General features: G+C 36.9%; 1 protein-coding gene across 1 annotated transcript; it reads right to left on the reverse strand.

Annotated features, from left to right (window-relative positions):
- Positions 1–1,935: 1,935 nt before the first annotated feature.
- LOC141660263 (uncharacterized) lies at positions 1,936–2,762 on the reverse strand. The gene is made up of 2 exons (XM_074467231.1): positions 2,607–2,762; positions 1,936–2,427 (listed from the first exon to the last, which is right to left on the reverse strand). The coding sequence occupies exons 1-2, from the start codon at positions 2,760–2,762 to the stop codon at positions 1,936–1,938; spliced, it is 648 nt and encodes a 215-aa protein (XP_074323332.1).
- Positions 2,763–16,457: the final 13,695 nt, after the last annotated feature.

Raw genomic sequence — 16,457 nt, forward strand, 5'->3', positions numbered from 1 at the left:
TCTATATTATTCTAATTTGTTACTTCAGACTAAATTAAAAAGCAAACTAAATATAATTATTAAGATTTAGTTGATATATTATGTGAATCGGGCTAAGATAAAATAATAATACTATCAGTCCTCCTAAAAAATTATACAAATGAACTTGGATAAATAAAATAATATATTTTTTTATCCAGGATAAAAAAATACATTATACACTTGATTCAGACTAACACAAAACTAGAATTAAAATACAATTCGAACAACAAAAATAAAATAATATATACTAATTATTCAGTCTAAAACAAAATTATCTTATTGATACACACTTAAAAAAATTAAAATTAAACTAAAAAAATAGTTTGATTTGGTTGGTGTATTGGGCATCATGCTAAAATAAAATTATATAAACCAATGATCCGGGATAAATCAAATAAATATTAGACTAAGTATAATTTGTATCTTATTGATGTGAACTAAAAATCAAATTGAATTAAAACATAAATATTATTTTTAAAAAAATACACGTAGAATTATCAATAAAACTATATCGTTCAGTCAGTAATATTGTCTTTTTCAAATATTTTTATAGAATTACTGTTAATCGATTAATTAATCAACATGCTAAAATAATATTTTTTAAGGTCCCAACATAATGAAGGCATTATATTTTTACCCTCAATAAAATAATAATTTCGTTATAATAACATTTCCCTCCTTACCAGTGCTATCACTTTAAATAAGTTTAAATGTTCTAAAAGGTTATGAACATATACATCTATTAATATAATTATTATGAAGTCATATCATTTAAAATTTTAAATGAAACAATTTTTTTAATAAAATTATATAATATAAACAAAAAAATCTGCATGATCCGTGCATCGCACGGGTTTTAAGCTAGTTATATTTAAAACAGGACACCTAAAATTAATCGCCTATCAATTCTATTATATTTAAAATAGGACATTTATATTTTATTTCTATCTATACTATTATATTAAATACGAAGCATTGAAAATTTGGTTGTCGATCGTCGTTGACCGTTAGATTTATTCTTAAAAATTAGTAGTATTTAAGAGGTATAAGGTTCGAATCCTGCCAGCAACATATTAAAATTATAAAAAAAAATTGTATTCTTTGAGAGCTATAATCAAAATTAGAATTTACACTATATATGATAAAAATAACTGCGCATCGTATGAGTTATATACTAGTAGCTTGTAATTTTATGACTTATCATTTCTGAATGTTTTTAGCTATTACTTTTCCAAGGTTTTATACCTTGAATTATTTTCATGCATGTTTTTACTAGTTAGCTCGTTTTTATAATTTCATTTGATAAGTTATATATTGGGCGCGTCATTAGCTCAAGACGCGTTATTATTTCACTTGCATATGAGTTTCCCTTAATTTCCCCTTCATAAGTCATGTTACTGCCATCTCCTTAACATTGTAAACCAAGGATCACACTGTGAGGGCGCGTCCTACATGGAGGCATCTACCTTACTAATTTAATCAACATCATAAGGGTATGAGGGCGCGTCCTGAGCAGGAGGCGCATCCTCATGCTTTTTAAGTCATTACATAACTATATTTTCAGGACGCGTTTTCGCGTTAGGACGCGTCTTATATATATATGTGTATATATATATATTTGAATACTCTGTTCTGCAATAAAATCAGTCAAACAAGATTTGACAATTTTGAAGAAAATTTTCAAAATTTTTATTAATAATGCGCTCTAGTGTCAGAAGTGCAACGGTCCCATGGCTACTATGCTCTATGGGGAATTTATTTGAAAACAATACTTCAACTAGTTCTAAGGTAAGATAATACATGCACTATCCCTAGGCTAGGAGAAATTTTATTGCTTCTAGTCTATGATTCGGGCACATCCCTACTCAAATCAACCGAAAATATAAATAATATGTAAGGGGCCTCGACCGCGTCTTACTGATAATACTTTTGGAGATGCTCCGCATTCCATGCTCGCGGAACAAGTTTTCCTTCCAAGTTTTCAAGGTGATATGTCCCTTTCCACAAGATTGCTTTTATTCTGTACGATCCTTCCCAATTAGCTCCAAATGCTCCATGCTGGGGATTCTTTGTGTTTAGCATCACCTTCCTGAGCACCAGATCCCCTACCTTCAGCAGCTGTCCCTTTACTTTCTTATTGTAGTACCTTGCAGCACGCTGTTGGTATGTCGCGAGCCTTAACTGGAAATTCTCCCTTGTTTCTTCCAAAAGATCTAAGTGAAGTCTCTGGTTAATCTCTGCATCTTCCTCCACGTATCGATCTCTACGAAAAGATCCCGAACCAACTTCCACGGGAACCATAGCCTCGTACCCGTAAGTGAGCATAAATGGAGATTCTCCTGTAGTAGACCACAACACTTTTGGGAGTTCTTCAGGCCATTTTCCCTTGCGTTCCTCCAGCTTGGTCTTGAGGGTATGCTTTATTATTTATTGACAGCTTCTGTTTGTCCATTGCTCTGGGGATGATAGACTGGTGTGAATTCCTTCTTAATCTTCAAATCTTCACATAGATGTCGCAAGTCCTTACTGTCAAACTACTTTCCGTTATCAGAGACAAGCTTGTAAGGAATTCCAAATCTGCATACAATGGAGTTGAACACAAAGTCTTTGATTTTCTTCGCAGTGATAGTTGCCAATGACATAGCCTCTGCCCACTTAGTAAAGTAATCAACCGCAACCACTGCATATTTGACATCTCCTTTAGCTTTTGGTAATTCTCCAATAAGATCAATTCCCCACATGGCAAATGGCCATTAACTCACCATAGGTATCAAGAGCGTTGCTGGCACGGATGAGTAATTTTCAAAGCGTTGGCAGCGATCGCATGCTCTAACAAAGTTCGTAGCATCCTCCTTCATCATAGGCCAATAGTAACCTTGGCGTAGAACTTTCATCGCCAACGAGTTACCCCCGAGTGATTACCACAAATTCCTTCATGTACTTCCCTCAAGATGTAATTTCCCTCTTCTTCATCGACACACCTGAGCAGCGGTTAATTGAAGCCTCTCTTATATAAAACTTCATCATACACCACATACCTCTCATCCTGTAGCGGAGTCGTCGAGCCTTGAACTTATCCTCGGGAAGTGTTCCCCTGTGAATATATGCAAGGATATGCGTCATCCACGTTTCCTTGTGAGCCTCATCTACTTGCATCACCTCTACCTCTGGGATACTCGGGATCTCCTGAATTTCTAAGGGTATAGATCTCAATAACACGGCCTCCTGCTGGGATCCCATTTTTGCCAGAGCATCCGTGTTGCTGTTCTTTTCTCGTAGTACTCATTCCAGTCTAACCTCCTTAAACTTTCGAATTAGCCGTTGCGTGCACCTTAAGTATTGTTCCGTTCGCGGTCCTCGAGCTTGAAATCCCCCATTCACTTGGTTTACCACCAACTCTGTGCCACTCTTTGCAATTAGGTTCCGCACTCCCATTTCCAAAGTAATTTTCAGGCCATTAATTAGTGCTTCATATTCCGCATCATTATTCGTAGTATAGAACTTAAAGTGGATCACGCTCACCAGGTGATGGCGTTTTGGAGATACAAGCACTATACCCGCGCCTGCTCCTCCATTGTTAACTGCTCCATCCATATGCAAAATCCACCAATGATGTGGAAACTCTTCTAAAACTTCTTCAAAATAAGACAGATGCAACGCCACCAGAGCCTTGTCATCAACTTCAGAATCAAATTCAAACAAGAAATCAGCTAGGGCCCGCCCTTTGATTGCTGTGCGAGGCATGTATTCCAAGTCAAACTGTCCTAACTCCACAACCCATTTCAATATCCTTCCCGATGATTCTAGTAAAGGACTTGCCGCAGAGGATATGCTGTACGAACTTCAATTCTATGCACTTGGAAATATGGGTGCAACTTCCTTGATGCGAGAATTAAGGCATAAACCAAATTTTGCATGCTGGTATAGCGAGTCTCAACATCATGTAGCCGCTTACTTACATAACTGGTGACTGCTGCGCATCCTCTTCTCTCACCAATACTGCGCTGATTGAATACTCCGAAACTGCAATGTATAGGATTAGAGACTCCCCATCCAATGCTTTTGACAGCATGGGAGGGTTCCCCAGTTGCTCCTTGATCCTCCTGAAAGCTTTCTCACATTCTGATGTCCACACAAAGTCTTTCCATGCCACTTTAATCGCCTTAAAGAATTGCTTACATCTTTCAGATGATTTAGAAATAAATTAATTCAACGCATCGATTCTTCCGGTTAAGCTTTGCACCTGCTTTACACTTGTGGGAGACTTCATGTCTAGTATTGTCTTGATCATCGCAGGGTTAGCTTCAATTCCCCTATGATTGAATATGAACCTAAGAAACTTGCCTGACTCAACACCGAATACGCACTTCTACGGATTCAACTTCATGCGAAATCTCCTTAGAATATTAATCATCTCCATTAGATGCTTGATATGATCATTCGCCTCCTTCAATTTAACCAACATGTCATCTACATATACCTCCATGGTCCTTCCAATATGATTTTTGAACATCATGTTCACCAACTATTGGTAAGTTGCGCCTGCGTTGATCAATCCAAATGGCATCCCTATATAATAATATTACCCTCTATAAGTGATGAATGATGTATGCTCCTGTTTGGGGCCGTACATTGGAATTTGATTATAACCGGAGTATGCATCCATGAAGCTTAACAAGGCATGTGCTGTTGTCGCATCGACTAACTGATCAATTCGTGGGAGTGGAAAACTATCCTTTGGGCAGACTTTATTAAGATATGTGAAATCTACACACGTCCTCCACTTCTCGTTCGATTTTTTCACAAGCACCATATTTGCGAGCCACTCGGGATAGAAAAATTCCTTAATTAACCCAACTTCCAACAGTCGATCTACCTCCTCCTTTAATGCTATCGCCCTTTCTCCGTTCACCGGGAGACGCTTTTATCGTACGCCTGTGCAGTTAGGGAAGATGTTCAAACGATGACACATTACTCCCGGGTCGATCCCAACCATGTATGAATGACTCCATGCAAAGACGTCGAGATTTTTAATCAAAAATTGGGTGAGCCTTTCTCTCATCTCATACCTTAACCAAGATCCCACTTTCAAAATCTTGCTTGAATCATCTTTATCAATTGGAACAGATATTGTGTCCTCAGCTGGCCCTGTTTTTTCAGCAGGCATAGGGATGTTAGGATCCATATCGAAATCAAAGTCTCGGGGGTCTTCCACTTCCATTCTTGCACTTGAGGGCGCGTCCATATAGCTAGGAGCATCCATCTCAGGACAAAGCAAAATTTCATACATTGCAGGTGTGGAGGACGTGTCCTCAGTTAGAGGAGCATTATTCTTTGACATTGCGAACATAGAGGGCGCGCCCTTCTTTTGAGGAGCATCAACCTCACGCTCATTTTCACTCTCCAAGGGCATATCCTATCTTTGAGGAGCCTCTAACTTGGGGTTACTTTTCAGGCTTTGTAAGATCTCACTCCTTCCTTCCAACTTTTCTTCATTAATTTCCCTCTGCACAATATCTCTTTCATGATTCACCATGACTTCCTCCACACTGCGAATCCTCGAAACATTCCCCAGTATCAAAGCAGGAGCGTTGGTTATACGAGTTTCTTCTTCCTCTGGATCCTCCACAAAATAATGGGCGTGAACCTCTCTATTTGGTTTCACCTGAATTTCCGTCGCATCTTCCTTAGAAAGACCCCTTCCTTCATACCTTCTCCTTTGGAATTCCCTAACTGCCTTGTGATAGCAGTCACGTGATTCGTATTACGATCCCCTCAGGCTACCTACTCCGTTAGGCATTAGAAACTTTATCATTAAGTGATGTATCGAGGCTCACCCTGAATGCTCGCAACCAAGGTCTGCCCACCAGCACATTGTGCACGAACTCCTGATCTAGCACTTTGAAGTCCATCAACTAAATAACAGACAACACTCCTTCCCAAAGTGTGACGGGAAGTCTAATCGAACCCTAACCCTCATTGCTTCTCCGGTAAAACCATAGACGTGTGCATCTTCAAAATTCATGTCACTATCTGGGAAACCCAATTTCTTGTACGTGCTGTAATACAAGATGTTTGCGGAACTTCCATTGTCCAGGAAAACTCGATGCACGTTCATCATCCCAATGAGCATAGTTATTACCAACGCGTTGTTATGGGTATGATGCACCCACCTTTACTCTCTTTCCCTGAACGTAATATCAGTAGACTCCCCTTTAAATTTTATCGGAGGTCTATCCTCCAAGCTATGAATGTTGGTGAGTGGTAGATGTCGTGCCTCTCTAGCATTTCTCTCCAACACCCGATTACTGTCGCCGATGAATGGGTGTCCCCCGAAAATGGCTCTAATACTTCCAGCTCTCTGAAACTTGACATCTGTTGGATTTTTCATCAATGTCTGCTTGTGGGAGGTGTCTTTCATCTTTCCCCTTGTTGTCATTTCCTCACAGCTACAAGACAATCTCTTCACCTGTTTCCTAAACCGTGTTTATATACTACATAGCTACAATAAATCAATCTAAGATATGCATTATCAAAAGCTAACTGAAACTGATACATATCTTCAACTGAATAGATAAAGTACTATAACTCAGACGTAAAAGATACGTGCTTCACAATATAAGAAACAGAATAAATCTTCTAAGCAGGCTGTCTTCAAATACTGATGACATCCAAATGCTGATGATGTGTCAAATCCTGACGACACATCAGATACTGATGACACCCGGACAGCAAGATCCTAAGCTTCTTCTGATCATTGAGAATTCAATATGTAACAATCTCCCCCAATTTATGCTGAATAGAATGAAGCACAAATTCCATTCTCAATGATGCCAAAACCAATCTACAAAATGTACAAAAGTAAAGTTTACTTCAGTATCTTCAGATAACTGACAGTTGTTTCCAGAAAGTTTTTCAATCTTTCTTTCTCCTTGTCTCGTAGGACTTTAACAAGCTTTTTCTTCAACTCTCTCTTCTCTTCAGTGTCTTCTCCAAGCTGATAGATAGCTGATCTCAACTTAGAAATTGAGCTTTTGCTTATCTCAAGATCACCAATCAACATGTAGCTTAAACTGACATCTTTATGATCAGGGCTAAAGGATAACTGAGGATTGTTGAGATAAACTTGTAGCACTGCAGCTCCCTTTTTTATCTTTATTTCTTGACCAGTATAAGTTCTGTACTCAGGAATATAATCACCATTGTATTTATCATCTTTTTTCATGACTCTTCTTCTGATGACTTCAAGTATCATAGAAGACCAGTTTCTGGTGACACTGTTCTCAACTCTAAGAAGATAGTGAATGTATTTCAATTCTGTCACAGTCTTCATTAAAAGTTGCTGCAATGTAAAGCTCTTTATTTTACCATCCCTGAAAAAGTACAGAATCTCTTCTCTGACATCATTATCATTTATCTTTCTATAGAAGATCTTCACAGCTTCAACTTTCTCAAGATGTGAAGGAGAAACTCTTTCACCAAGATTCTCTGTCAGAGTATTTGTATCCAGCAGTTCAGATCTTAGAATCTCCATATCAGAATGACCAATGCCTCCTCTGGTTCGAGATTTGACAAGTTTCAATTTTTTATTGTATTCCACCCAAGAAGGTTTCTTGATGGACTTATCAACATCTTTCTGTTCTGGAATAGAATCTCTTAACCCTGCTGACACAAATTCAACATGCTTGAACCCTCTAGGATAGTCAAATGTATAAATATCTCTCCATCTTCCATCCTTCTTGCTGAGAGGAGCATAACTTGTAGACAGATCATTAATCTTCCCTTTGTTTTATGCCATAACTCCCTCTTTTATTTTAAAACTCTCTGCAAATATTCTTTGCATGCTTGATCAGCTTTCCTCCTATCAACCTTTTCTTTTTCATCAACCTTTGAAATATGAGGACTGACTACTGGAGTAAGGGCTGACTCATTTAATTCTTCGATCACTTTTTCATCAGAGTCAAAATCAGCTATCAGGTACATAGCATCAGGTTCAGTTTTTACCTCAGAATTTGTGTTTGCATCAGGAAATTACATTCTGATTTGCTGTATCAGCTTGATCAATGTCAGTGGCTGATCTTTTCTTCCTTGGTATAATCGTCTCTTCTGGCTTCTGAACTTCTTCATCTCCTTCATATCCTTGTATAGGAACATATCCTTCTCTGGATAGAAAATTCAGAAAAGTAGAGTTAAATGCAGTCACTTGACTTGATTTAGAAGTTCTTCCTCCTCTTCCTCTTGCTTTTGTAGATCTTCCACCTCTTTTTCCTCTTCCTTTAGAAGTGTTAGTTTTAGCTTCAATTTGAGCCATTAGCTCCTTTTGTTGCATAACCGCTTCTTCAGGTGTTAGATCATGAAATTCTTCAGTTATATACCCAAGAGCACTCCTAGCATTTTTTTTCTCAAACCTCTTGTCTTTGTAGTACAAGAAAATCTCTTCACCTGTTTCCTTATGCCTATAAGGAATGAATAATCCCTTAGCATCTGCTAATTAAAGATTGTAACATCATCATCCTCGGGAGCACCAACAGTAGTCTTGTGCTTGGCTTTGTGAGCACCAGTAGACTTCCTTTGTCCTGAAGGATGAGTCTTCTTGGAATGTTGAGGTTGTTGAGCAATAGAAGCAATTTGAACATCTGTAACTGGATTATTCTTATCACCATCATCATCAATATCTTTATCCTTTGTCTGGATAGAATCTGGTGTATATTTTGTAGCAACTATCTTCTCCCCCTTTTTGGCATCAGTATTTGAAAAAAGAGAAAACAGAGCATCCAGTTTGTCACCTATAGAAGAGACCTTATCTTCTAAGGAGGAAATTCGAGAGGGCATGCTATGTTGAGATTCAACAACATCTATGATAGTATTTTTCACACTTTTGAATTCAGCTGAGGTTGGTGTGTGAAGCAAAAATCCATCAATTTTCTCCTTGACAGCAGCATGAGACTTCTTCATTTCATCAAGATCAGAGTGAATTCCTTTAACAGAAATAGTGGAGGCCTTAAGATGCAACTTCAGATCAGGAGCTTGAATTTCATCATAGGCACGATGAACATGTTGCAGGCCAATAGCAGAAGAGATGGAAGTATTTGAAAGTTTCCATTTATAATCCCATTATGTCTGTCTGAAATGCTCAGCATCAGCATTGTAATAAGAAGGATTTTCATTGAAGTGCGAAGAAGAACCAACATTGGACTTCCTAGATGCATCAATTGCAGTCTTAAGCTGAGCTGTGTCAAAATCATCTGCATCACTGTCATTATCAGAATCAGACATCCCATCAGAAGAATTTGCAGAATCAGGCAGAATTGCTTTGCCTTTATCGAAATCCTTTGAAAAAGATGCATTTGGCTGATGAGATCCTAAAACAGAAATATGGCAACACCTAAATCTCTCTGTTCTTTTCAAGTGATCTCATCACTTCTCACACAATATATTACTTTTAATAGTAATATTGTTCTTACAGAAGAAACTTTACAAGTAAAAAGAAAACTTATAAGATTCTTGTCTCAAAGCTACCTCTCCTTTTGCCAGTACAGGAGACTGCCACTCAAAACTTTTTTTTTAATCTGATATTTTCACACAGTCTTACAGAAAGGCTCAATCACACATTTAGAAAAGAAATAAGAGATGGATGAAAAGAGTTGTATGCTTGTCATATAAATAGAGGTAACCTCAAAGAAGAGTTATAATCATACAAATATGAGAATATATATGAGAAAGTTAGTAATACCTGAAGGTGAGTCCTCAAGTGGAAGTGAGGATAGTGGAGGAACAAACATCAGGATGCTTCTGCAAACTAGTAATCAGTGGTGGATCATCAATAGTAGCTACTGCAGTTGAAGGATGATTCTCAGTAGGAGCTGTTGTAACATCAGGATTTGGTCTGTCAGGAAAAGGTGATAGACCAGCATCAGTACTTTGAACTGATGGTTCTTGTGGAGTCTGAGAAATGTGAGCTGCTTCAGCAATGCTTGGTGAAGGTTCTTGTGTGCTCTTCTCAAAAATAGGATCATTTATGATTGCATCCACCTTTGACAGTATTTCCTGATGAGTTTGCTTTTCCTGTAGTAGTTGAACAGAGTCAACAAGAAGATCACTCTGAGCAATATTGACAATGATTTGTACAGGCTCAGTGTCTGCATCTTCCCGTTGAGAAGATGGTTCTTGTGTGACTGGATGTGTTGCAGTTGCTAAATCCCTTTGAGACTTAGGTTCTTGTATACTGACATCCTTGGTAAGAGGCTATGTCTTCTTCTTCTTTCTGATGTATCCAACTACTTCTTCACTTTTTCTTTTCAACTGGCTCCTTGCATTTTTCTTGTGTTCAGCAGTTGCTTCAATTTCTGGAAGCTTGTCAAGCAGAGCACTAGCATCAGTAGTTGGCTCCTTGGTTCCAGTAGTGTCAACAGAGTCATGAGGATGTTGATCAATGGATTTCTTGATTTTTGATAAGGACCCTATTGACATCTGATCATCTGAGTCAGAATTATCTTGTATGATCAGTCTTCTTTTCCTGACTGGAAAGCAGTCTCCTTTCTTCTCACTCTCACTCAGTAAGGCTTGTTTAGCTTTCTGTCCATAAGTGACAGATTTCTGAACCAGCCTTTTCTTTGTTATAACTGATGTCTTTTGAGAGACAGTAGAGGAGGCTAATTTGGAAGCTGGGTGTGTTTGCTATTTGGAAAAAGAAGTGCTTAGGTTAGAAACAAGATGGGTAGTTTCTTGATTCTCAGCATCAGGAACTGTGACAGAGGTGCTAGCATCAGGATTTGCAGGCACGTGTGTAGGAGTAGGTCTATTTCTTAATAGAAATTGTCTGACCTCTCTAGGAAGAAAGGGAGGTCCTAAAAATTTATTCTTTTCATCCCTTTTAATATGATCAGTGATAGCCTTTCCAGAAATTTGAAAAACAGGGAGTAATTCATCATCATCAAAAATAACATTAGGGCATAGGAAATTGAAAATCAGTTGTAGAAATCCAGTATACCCTATTACTCCTGAAGCATCTACTCTCCTAGCAATTATGAATTGGAGTATAGTATTACCATAATCAAAATTACCAGAGTAAAGAAGAGAGTACCTAATTTTCATAGAAGTAGATGGAAGAGCATCAAAATTTATTGTCTTATTCAAGAAACACCTACTGATGCAATCAAAAAAAAGTTCCATTCTCTTTTTAGTTTGGTCCTTTCCAGTTTTCCAATGGTTGTGATTTCTCCTTGATAGCCTAAAGTCCTTAGCATATCAAACAGTTGCTCAGTGGTATGGATATCAGGGGCACCATCAAGGGCATGCAATCTCAAGGCTTGAAGCAGAATATCAGCATCAACTTCATATGTTTGGCCCTCATATTCAAAAGAGAAGCCAGTGTCTGTTGAATTTACCAAAGCTGTATTCTATACCTGCATGACTGCCCTGTATGACACCTTGACAAGATTCGTGAGAGCATACCCAATTGGACATTGAAGTAGAAAATCCTGAATATCATGAAAAGATGATGGTAGCTGCTGATGTGTAAGCAGAGCTAAGTAATTGTTAGTGCCAAATGTATTTCCATGAATGATAGTGGTTTGACTGAAAAGTGGTGAAACTTCAGACGTTGTCATAATGTATATAGTTTGTGAGAGAGAGTATAAGTGAGATATGCATTGTGAAGCTATATGTATGATGAATTGTGTCACAAAATTTCTTCTGGTTTTATAACTTTTCTACTCTGGAGTATAACACATTCATATGAAGAAGGTAATTTAGTGAATTTGACTTTGAATAGGTATCAATTACTGAGTAATAGAATTTGACGGTGGAGTAAATTGCGGAAGTAAAGACAAAATACATACAGATATGTCAAGACAGAACTGTAGAAATTTGTTTATCAGGTAATCCACCATTAACCAACAATTAAGTGAAATACTTAATTTTAGCAAGAAAACTACTCAGAAATTAATTAAGACTAATAATCTGAATTACAACGTGCTGACCTGTCGTTATTATTTGAGACCTCGTTTCTGTCACGATTTGACAAACTCAGGATATGTCGATTCGAATTCAATAGATGTTTATCAAAGCATCACAAATTATTAGAAAACCATAATTTTAATCAAAACAATCATCAAGATATACATTTTAAGTGGATGATGTAAAGATTAACAGGTTTCAATAAGAACATTCACATGCATACATAGCGAAATAATCATAGACTAAATCTTGCAATCAAAAGAAATTTCATTAATATATTAGAAGAGTACATGCCATGAAATTTGTAGATTACATGCAAAAAGATTACAAAATAGTCCTAGTCTAAGAAGATGAACATCAACAGTCTTAATCAAAGAACTAAGGTTGTTGATGTCGATTAGTTCCTCCTACTATTGTCAAATAGCACAGCAAGATGGATGATCCGTTCTTGCTGAAGAAGAGCCTCTCGCCGTGCTTCTTCCAAGCGATCAATATGGAGTTGATAGTCCATCTCAAAGAACAGGAGATTTATCTGAATCTCTTGTGGAACCAAGTTCCACATCTCATCGGGAATGGCAGTGATGTGCCATTCCTGCTCCCAGTCATCACAACTGAACTCGACGTTGAAGTTCTCATAGTTCATGAACATGTTTACAAGAATCATTTTTGTGATAGGAGAAAATAGTAAGAAATAAGAGAGAGAGAGAATCATTTTGTGTGAGGATAGGAGATGATATGACTGAGCTGAAATGACGGTTAAATAGCTAAAGGAATATCAAGGGACTAGGAGACTGACCAATTATTAAGTGAAGAGTGAACTTAATGAATTAACCAAAAGATGTCTTGTTAAGGCGCGTCTCCCTAGACTGATTTGTAATGATGACAATGATATATTTATTCATACATGCACAATTAGCAAATAAATTCACTTAATTTATCATGCATAAAATAAAATACATCGCATATTCTTGGCTTAATATCTAAAAACACAGTATTTAGGACATTTCAGGATTTGATCAATATACATCAAGATTTGATCAAATATAAATTGAAATAAATTTATTTTTCCCAACTGACCATACCAAGTTCATTTACAAGCTTTGTAAATGTTGCTTCAAGTACTGGCTTTGTGAAGATATCAGCCAGCTCCTGATCAGTAGGAACAAAATGAAGTTCTATGGTTCCTTCCATGACATGCTCTCTTATGAAGTGATATATGATACTGATGTGTTTTGTAAGAGAGTGTTGCACCAGATTTTCTGTCATAGCAATAGCACTTTTATTATCTCAATAAATAGGAATTTTTGAAAATGATATTACATAGTCCATGAGCTGATTTCTCATTCATAACAGATGAGTACAGCAGCTTCCAGCTGCAATATATTCAGCCTTAGCAGTTGAAGTAGAAATAGATTTATGCTTCTTGCTGAACCATGAGACTAATCTGCCTCCCAAAAACTGACAGCTTCCTGATGTACTCTTCCTTTCTATTTTGCATCCAGCAAAATCAGCATCTGAATAACCACATAGTGCAAAATCAGCTTCCCTTGTATACCAAAGTCCAAGTGAAACAATACCCTTGAGATATCTGAAAATTCTCTTTACTGTAATTAGATGTGGCTCCCCTGGATTTTCCTGAAATCTTGCACACAAATAATTGGAAAAAATAATTTCTGGCCTACTAGCAGTTAGGTATAAAAGAGAACCAATCATACCTTTGTAGCTTGTGACATCAACTGATGTACCTTCATGAGGATCAAGTTTTGTAGTAGTTACCATAGGAGTACTTGCAGTTGCACTTTCTTGAATATTAAACCTCTTCAGTAGATTTCTCATGTACTTGAACTGATTAATATAGATGCCATTATCAGTTTGTTTAATCTACAAGCCTAGGAAATAGCTCATTTCTCCCATCATACTCATTTGATATCTTGATTGCATCAACTTTAAAAAACTTATCACACAGTGTTTGATTAGTTGATCCAAAAATCTTATCATCCACATAAATTTGAACTAAAAGCAAATCTTTACCTTTATTCAGATAAAATAAGGTTTAATCTATTATACCTCTTTTGAATCCACTTTCAAGTAGAAACTGAGCAAGGATTTCATACCATGCTCTAGTTGCTTACTTCAGTCCATAGAGTGCTTTATCAAGTGTGTAAACATAGTCAGGGTGTTTAGGATTCACAAATCCTGGTGGTTGTTCAACATAGACTTCCTCTTCAAGTTCTCCATTGAGAAATGCACTCTTGACATCCATCTGGAAGACCTTGAACTTCTTGTGAGCAACATATGCCAAGAAGATTCTGATTGCCTCCAGCCTAGCAACAGGAACAAATGTCTCATCATAATCAATACCTTCATGTTAGGAATAACCTTTAGCCAGCAATCTTGCCTTGTTTCTGATGATTGTTCCATCAGAATCAGTCTTATTTCTAAAGACCCACTTTGTGCCTACAACTGACCTGTTCTTAGGTCTAGGCACCAGCTTCCATACTTCATTTCTTTCAAACTTATTCAATTCTTCTTGCATATACATGACCCAATCTGCATCCTTAAGTGCATCTTCTACTTTCTTTGGTTCTTCTTTTGAAAGTATATTATGATATAAACATTCATTCTGAGTTGCACTTCTTATCTTTACACCATCATCAGGATTTCCAATGATCAGATCAGGAGTATGATCTTTAGTCCATTTTTTGGAACTGGAAAGTGTCCTTCTGGAGCTAGATGCCCCCCCTGAATTATATGCCTCATCAAATGCATTTGAGGCTCCCCCTGAATCTGTTGTGTTATCTCCTGATGAGATATTGAGACTTGACTCATGTTCATTTAATATTGAATCAACATTGGATTCTGAGAGATTAGATTGAGAAGAACCTTGAGATGATTCTTCAGTGTTAGTACCATCAACTGATCCTTGCTGTTGCTCCCCCTCAATATGTGTAGGTTCATTAGTACAATGATTATCTTCAGAATCTGAAGGAGTATCAGGATTTGAATCATCAGAATTTGACAGTTCATTAGAGTTTGATCCAGATTCCAACAATGCATTTTCATTTGCAAAGATTAGACTTTCATGAGTATCTTCTGCAAAACCAGGAATCTTCTTATCATCAAAAGATACATTGACAGTTCATGGAGACTTTCATGTAGCCTTGCTTCATATATGTTACCATGTCTGTATCCTATCAAGACAATTTTCTTTGACTTGTTATGAACAACTTCACAGTGTGAGTCATAGAATACCACATGATAACCTCTGTCAGTGATTTGACTGATGCTCAGAAGATTGTGCTTCAGTCCATCCACCAGAGCTACATTCTCTATTGTTAACTTCCTCAAATTCTGACAACAGGGATTTATTTCCAGTCATGTGTCCTGAACATCCACTATCTAGGATAACTGTATTTTTCTTGTTACCCTGCAATCAAAAGAATAATTAATTAGAAGGATTTTTAAGGACCCACACTTGTTGGGCCCTCTTTTTGGACTACTTAAGCCTTTGTGTGTCAGGAGTACTTCTGACAGTTTTTCCTTTGTCAGGATTTATCTTGTCAGAAGCAGATTTAGTAGAACCAAGAGAATTAAGCACACAAGCAACTTTATTAAATTTAGGCAAAGGTTCATAATAGTTGTGATACAGCTTGTGATAAGAACTACAAGTATAAATCGAATGCCAACTACTACCACAATGAAAACAAGGATTTTGTTGTTTATAAAATACTGATCTACCCCTAACATCAGACTCAAGAATAACAATTTTCAATTTCTTACTCCTCCTGCAATCAATAGCAAGATGATTAGTATTTCCACAGTTAAAACAAATTTTTCTAGGAGCATTGGGAACAACCTTATAATTTGAATCCTTAGAAATACCTTGCTTACCATTCCTGTTTCTTATAGGACTTTTTACTTGAGGTTTGTCAGTAACCTCAGATAATTTCTTTTTCAATTGTTTTGCTGACAAAAGTCCTATGTTCTTTTGTTTCTTAACAGTCTTAATGGTTTCCTTGCTTCCTTTCTTTAAGATTTATTACTTACCAATTTTTCTTGTGATACCGATGTTGAACCCTTTTCAAAGGTGGATTTGGGTTCATCAGCTTCTGAAAAAATAAACTTGACAGGAGTTTTAAGGAAAATTTTATTTTCAGTGTCCACATCCTTTACTCCATCTTTATAGCCTAGGAATTCTTTCCAGTTTTTCTTTAAGATCATCTCATGGACCTTTTTTCTGAATCAGTCCAGGCTTAAGGGTTTTTCTTTCATTTTCTAAATCTATCTCTAACATACTATATCTAGCCTCAAGAATCTTTACCGTATGTTTAGCTCTCTCACATTCTTTCTTCAAATCTATATGATTTATTAAGTCAGACTTTAATTGTTCATTCCTAGATTTCAGTATCTCAATTTCAGTTATAAGTCTATCATTTTCTAGAGTTTTATTCTTAAAATTACCATGCAGAGATTTAAGA

The sequence above is a fragment of the Apium graveolens genome, chromosome 5 (genome assembly GCF_009905375.1).
Source record: "Apium graveolens cultivar Ventura chromosome 5, ASM990537v1, whole genome shotgun sequence".
Lineage (NCBI taxonomy): Eukaryota > Viridiplantae > Streptophyta > Magnoliopsida > Apiales > Apiaceae > Apium > Apium graveolens.

Excerpts from the sequence above, each read along its gene's own strand:
- LOC141660263 (XM_074467231.1), bottom strand. The coding sequence starts at position 2,762 with ATGTGGGGAATTGATCTTATTGGAGAATTACCAAAAGCTAAAGGAGAT. Across the intron at positions 2,428-2,606 it reads ACTTTGTGTTCAACTCCATT|ACCAAGCTGGAGGAACGCAA; the intron begins GTATGCAGATTT and ends CATACCCTCAAG.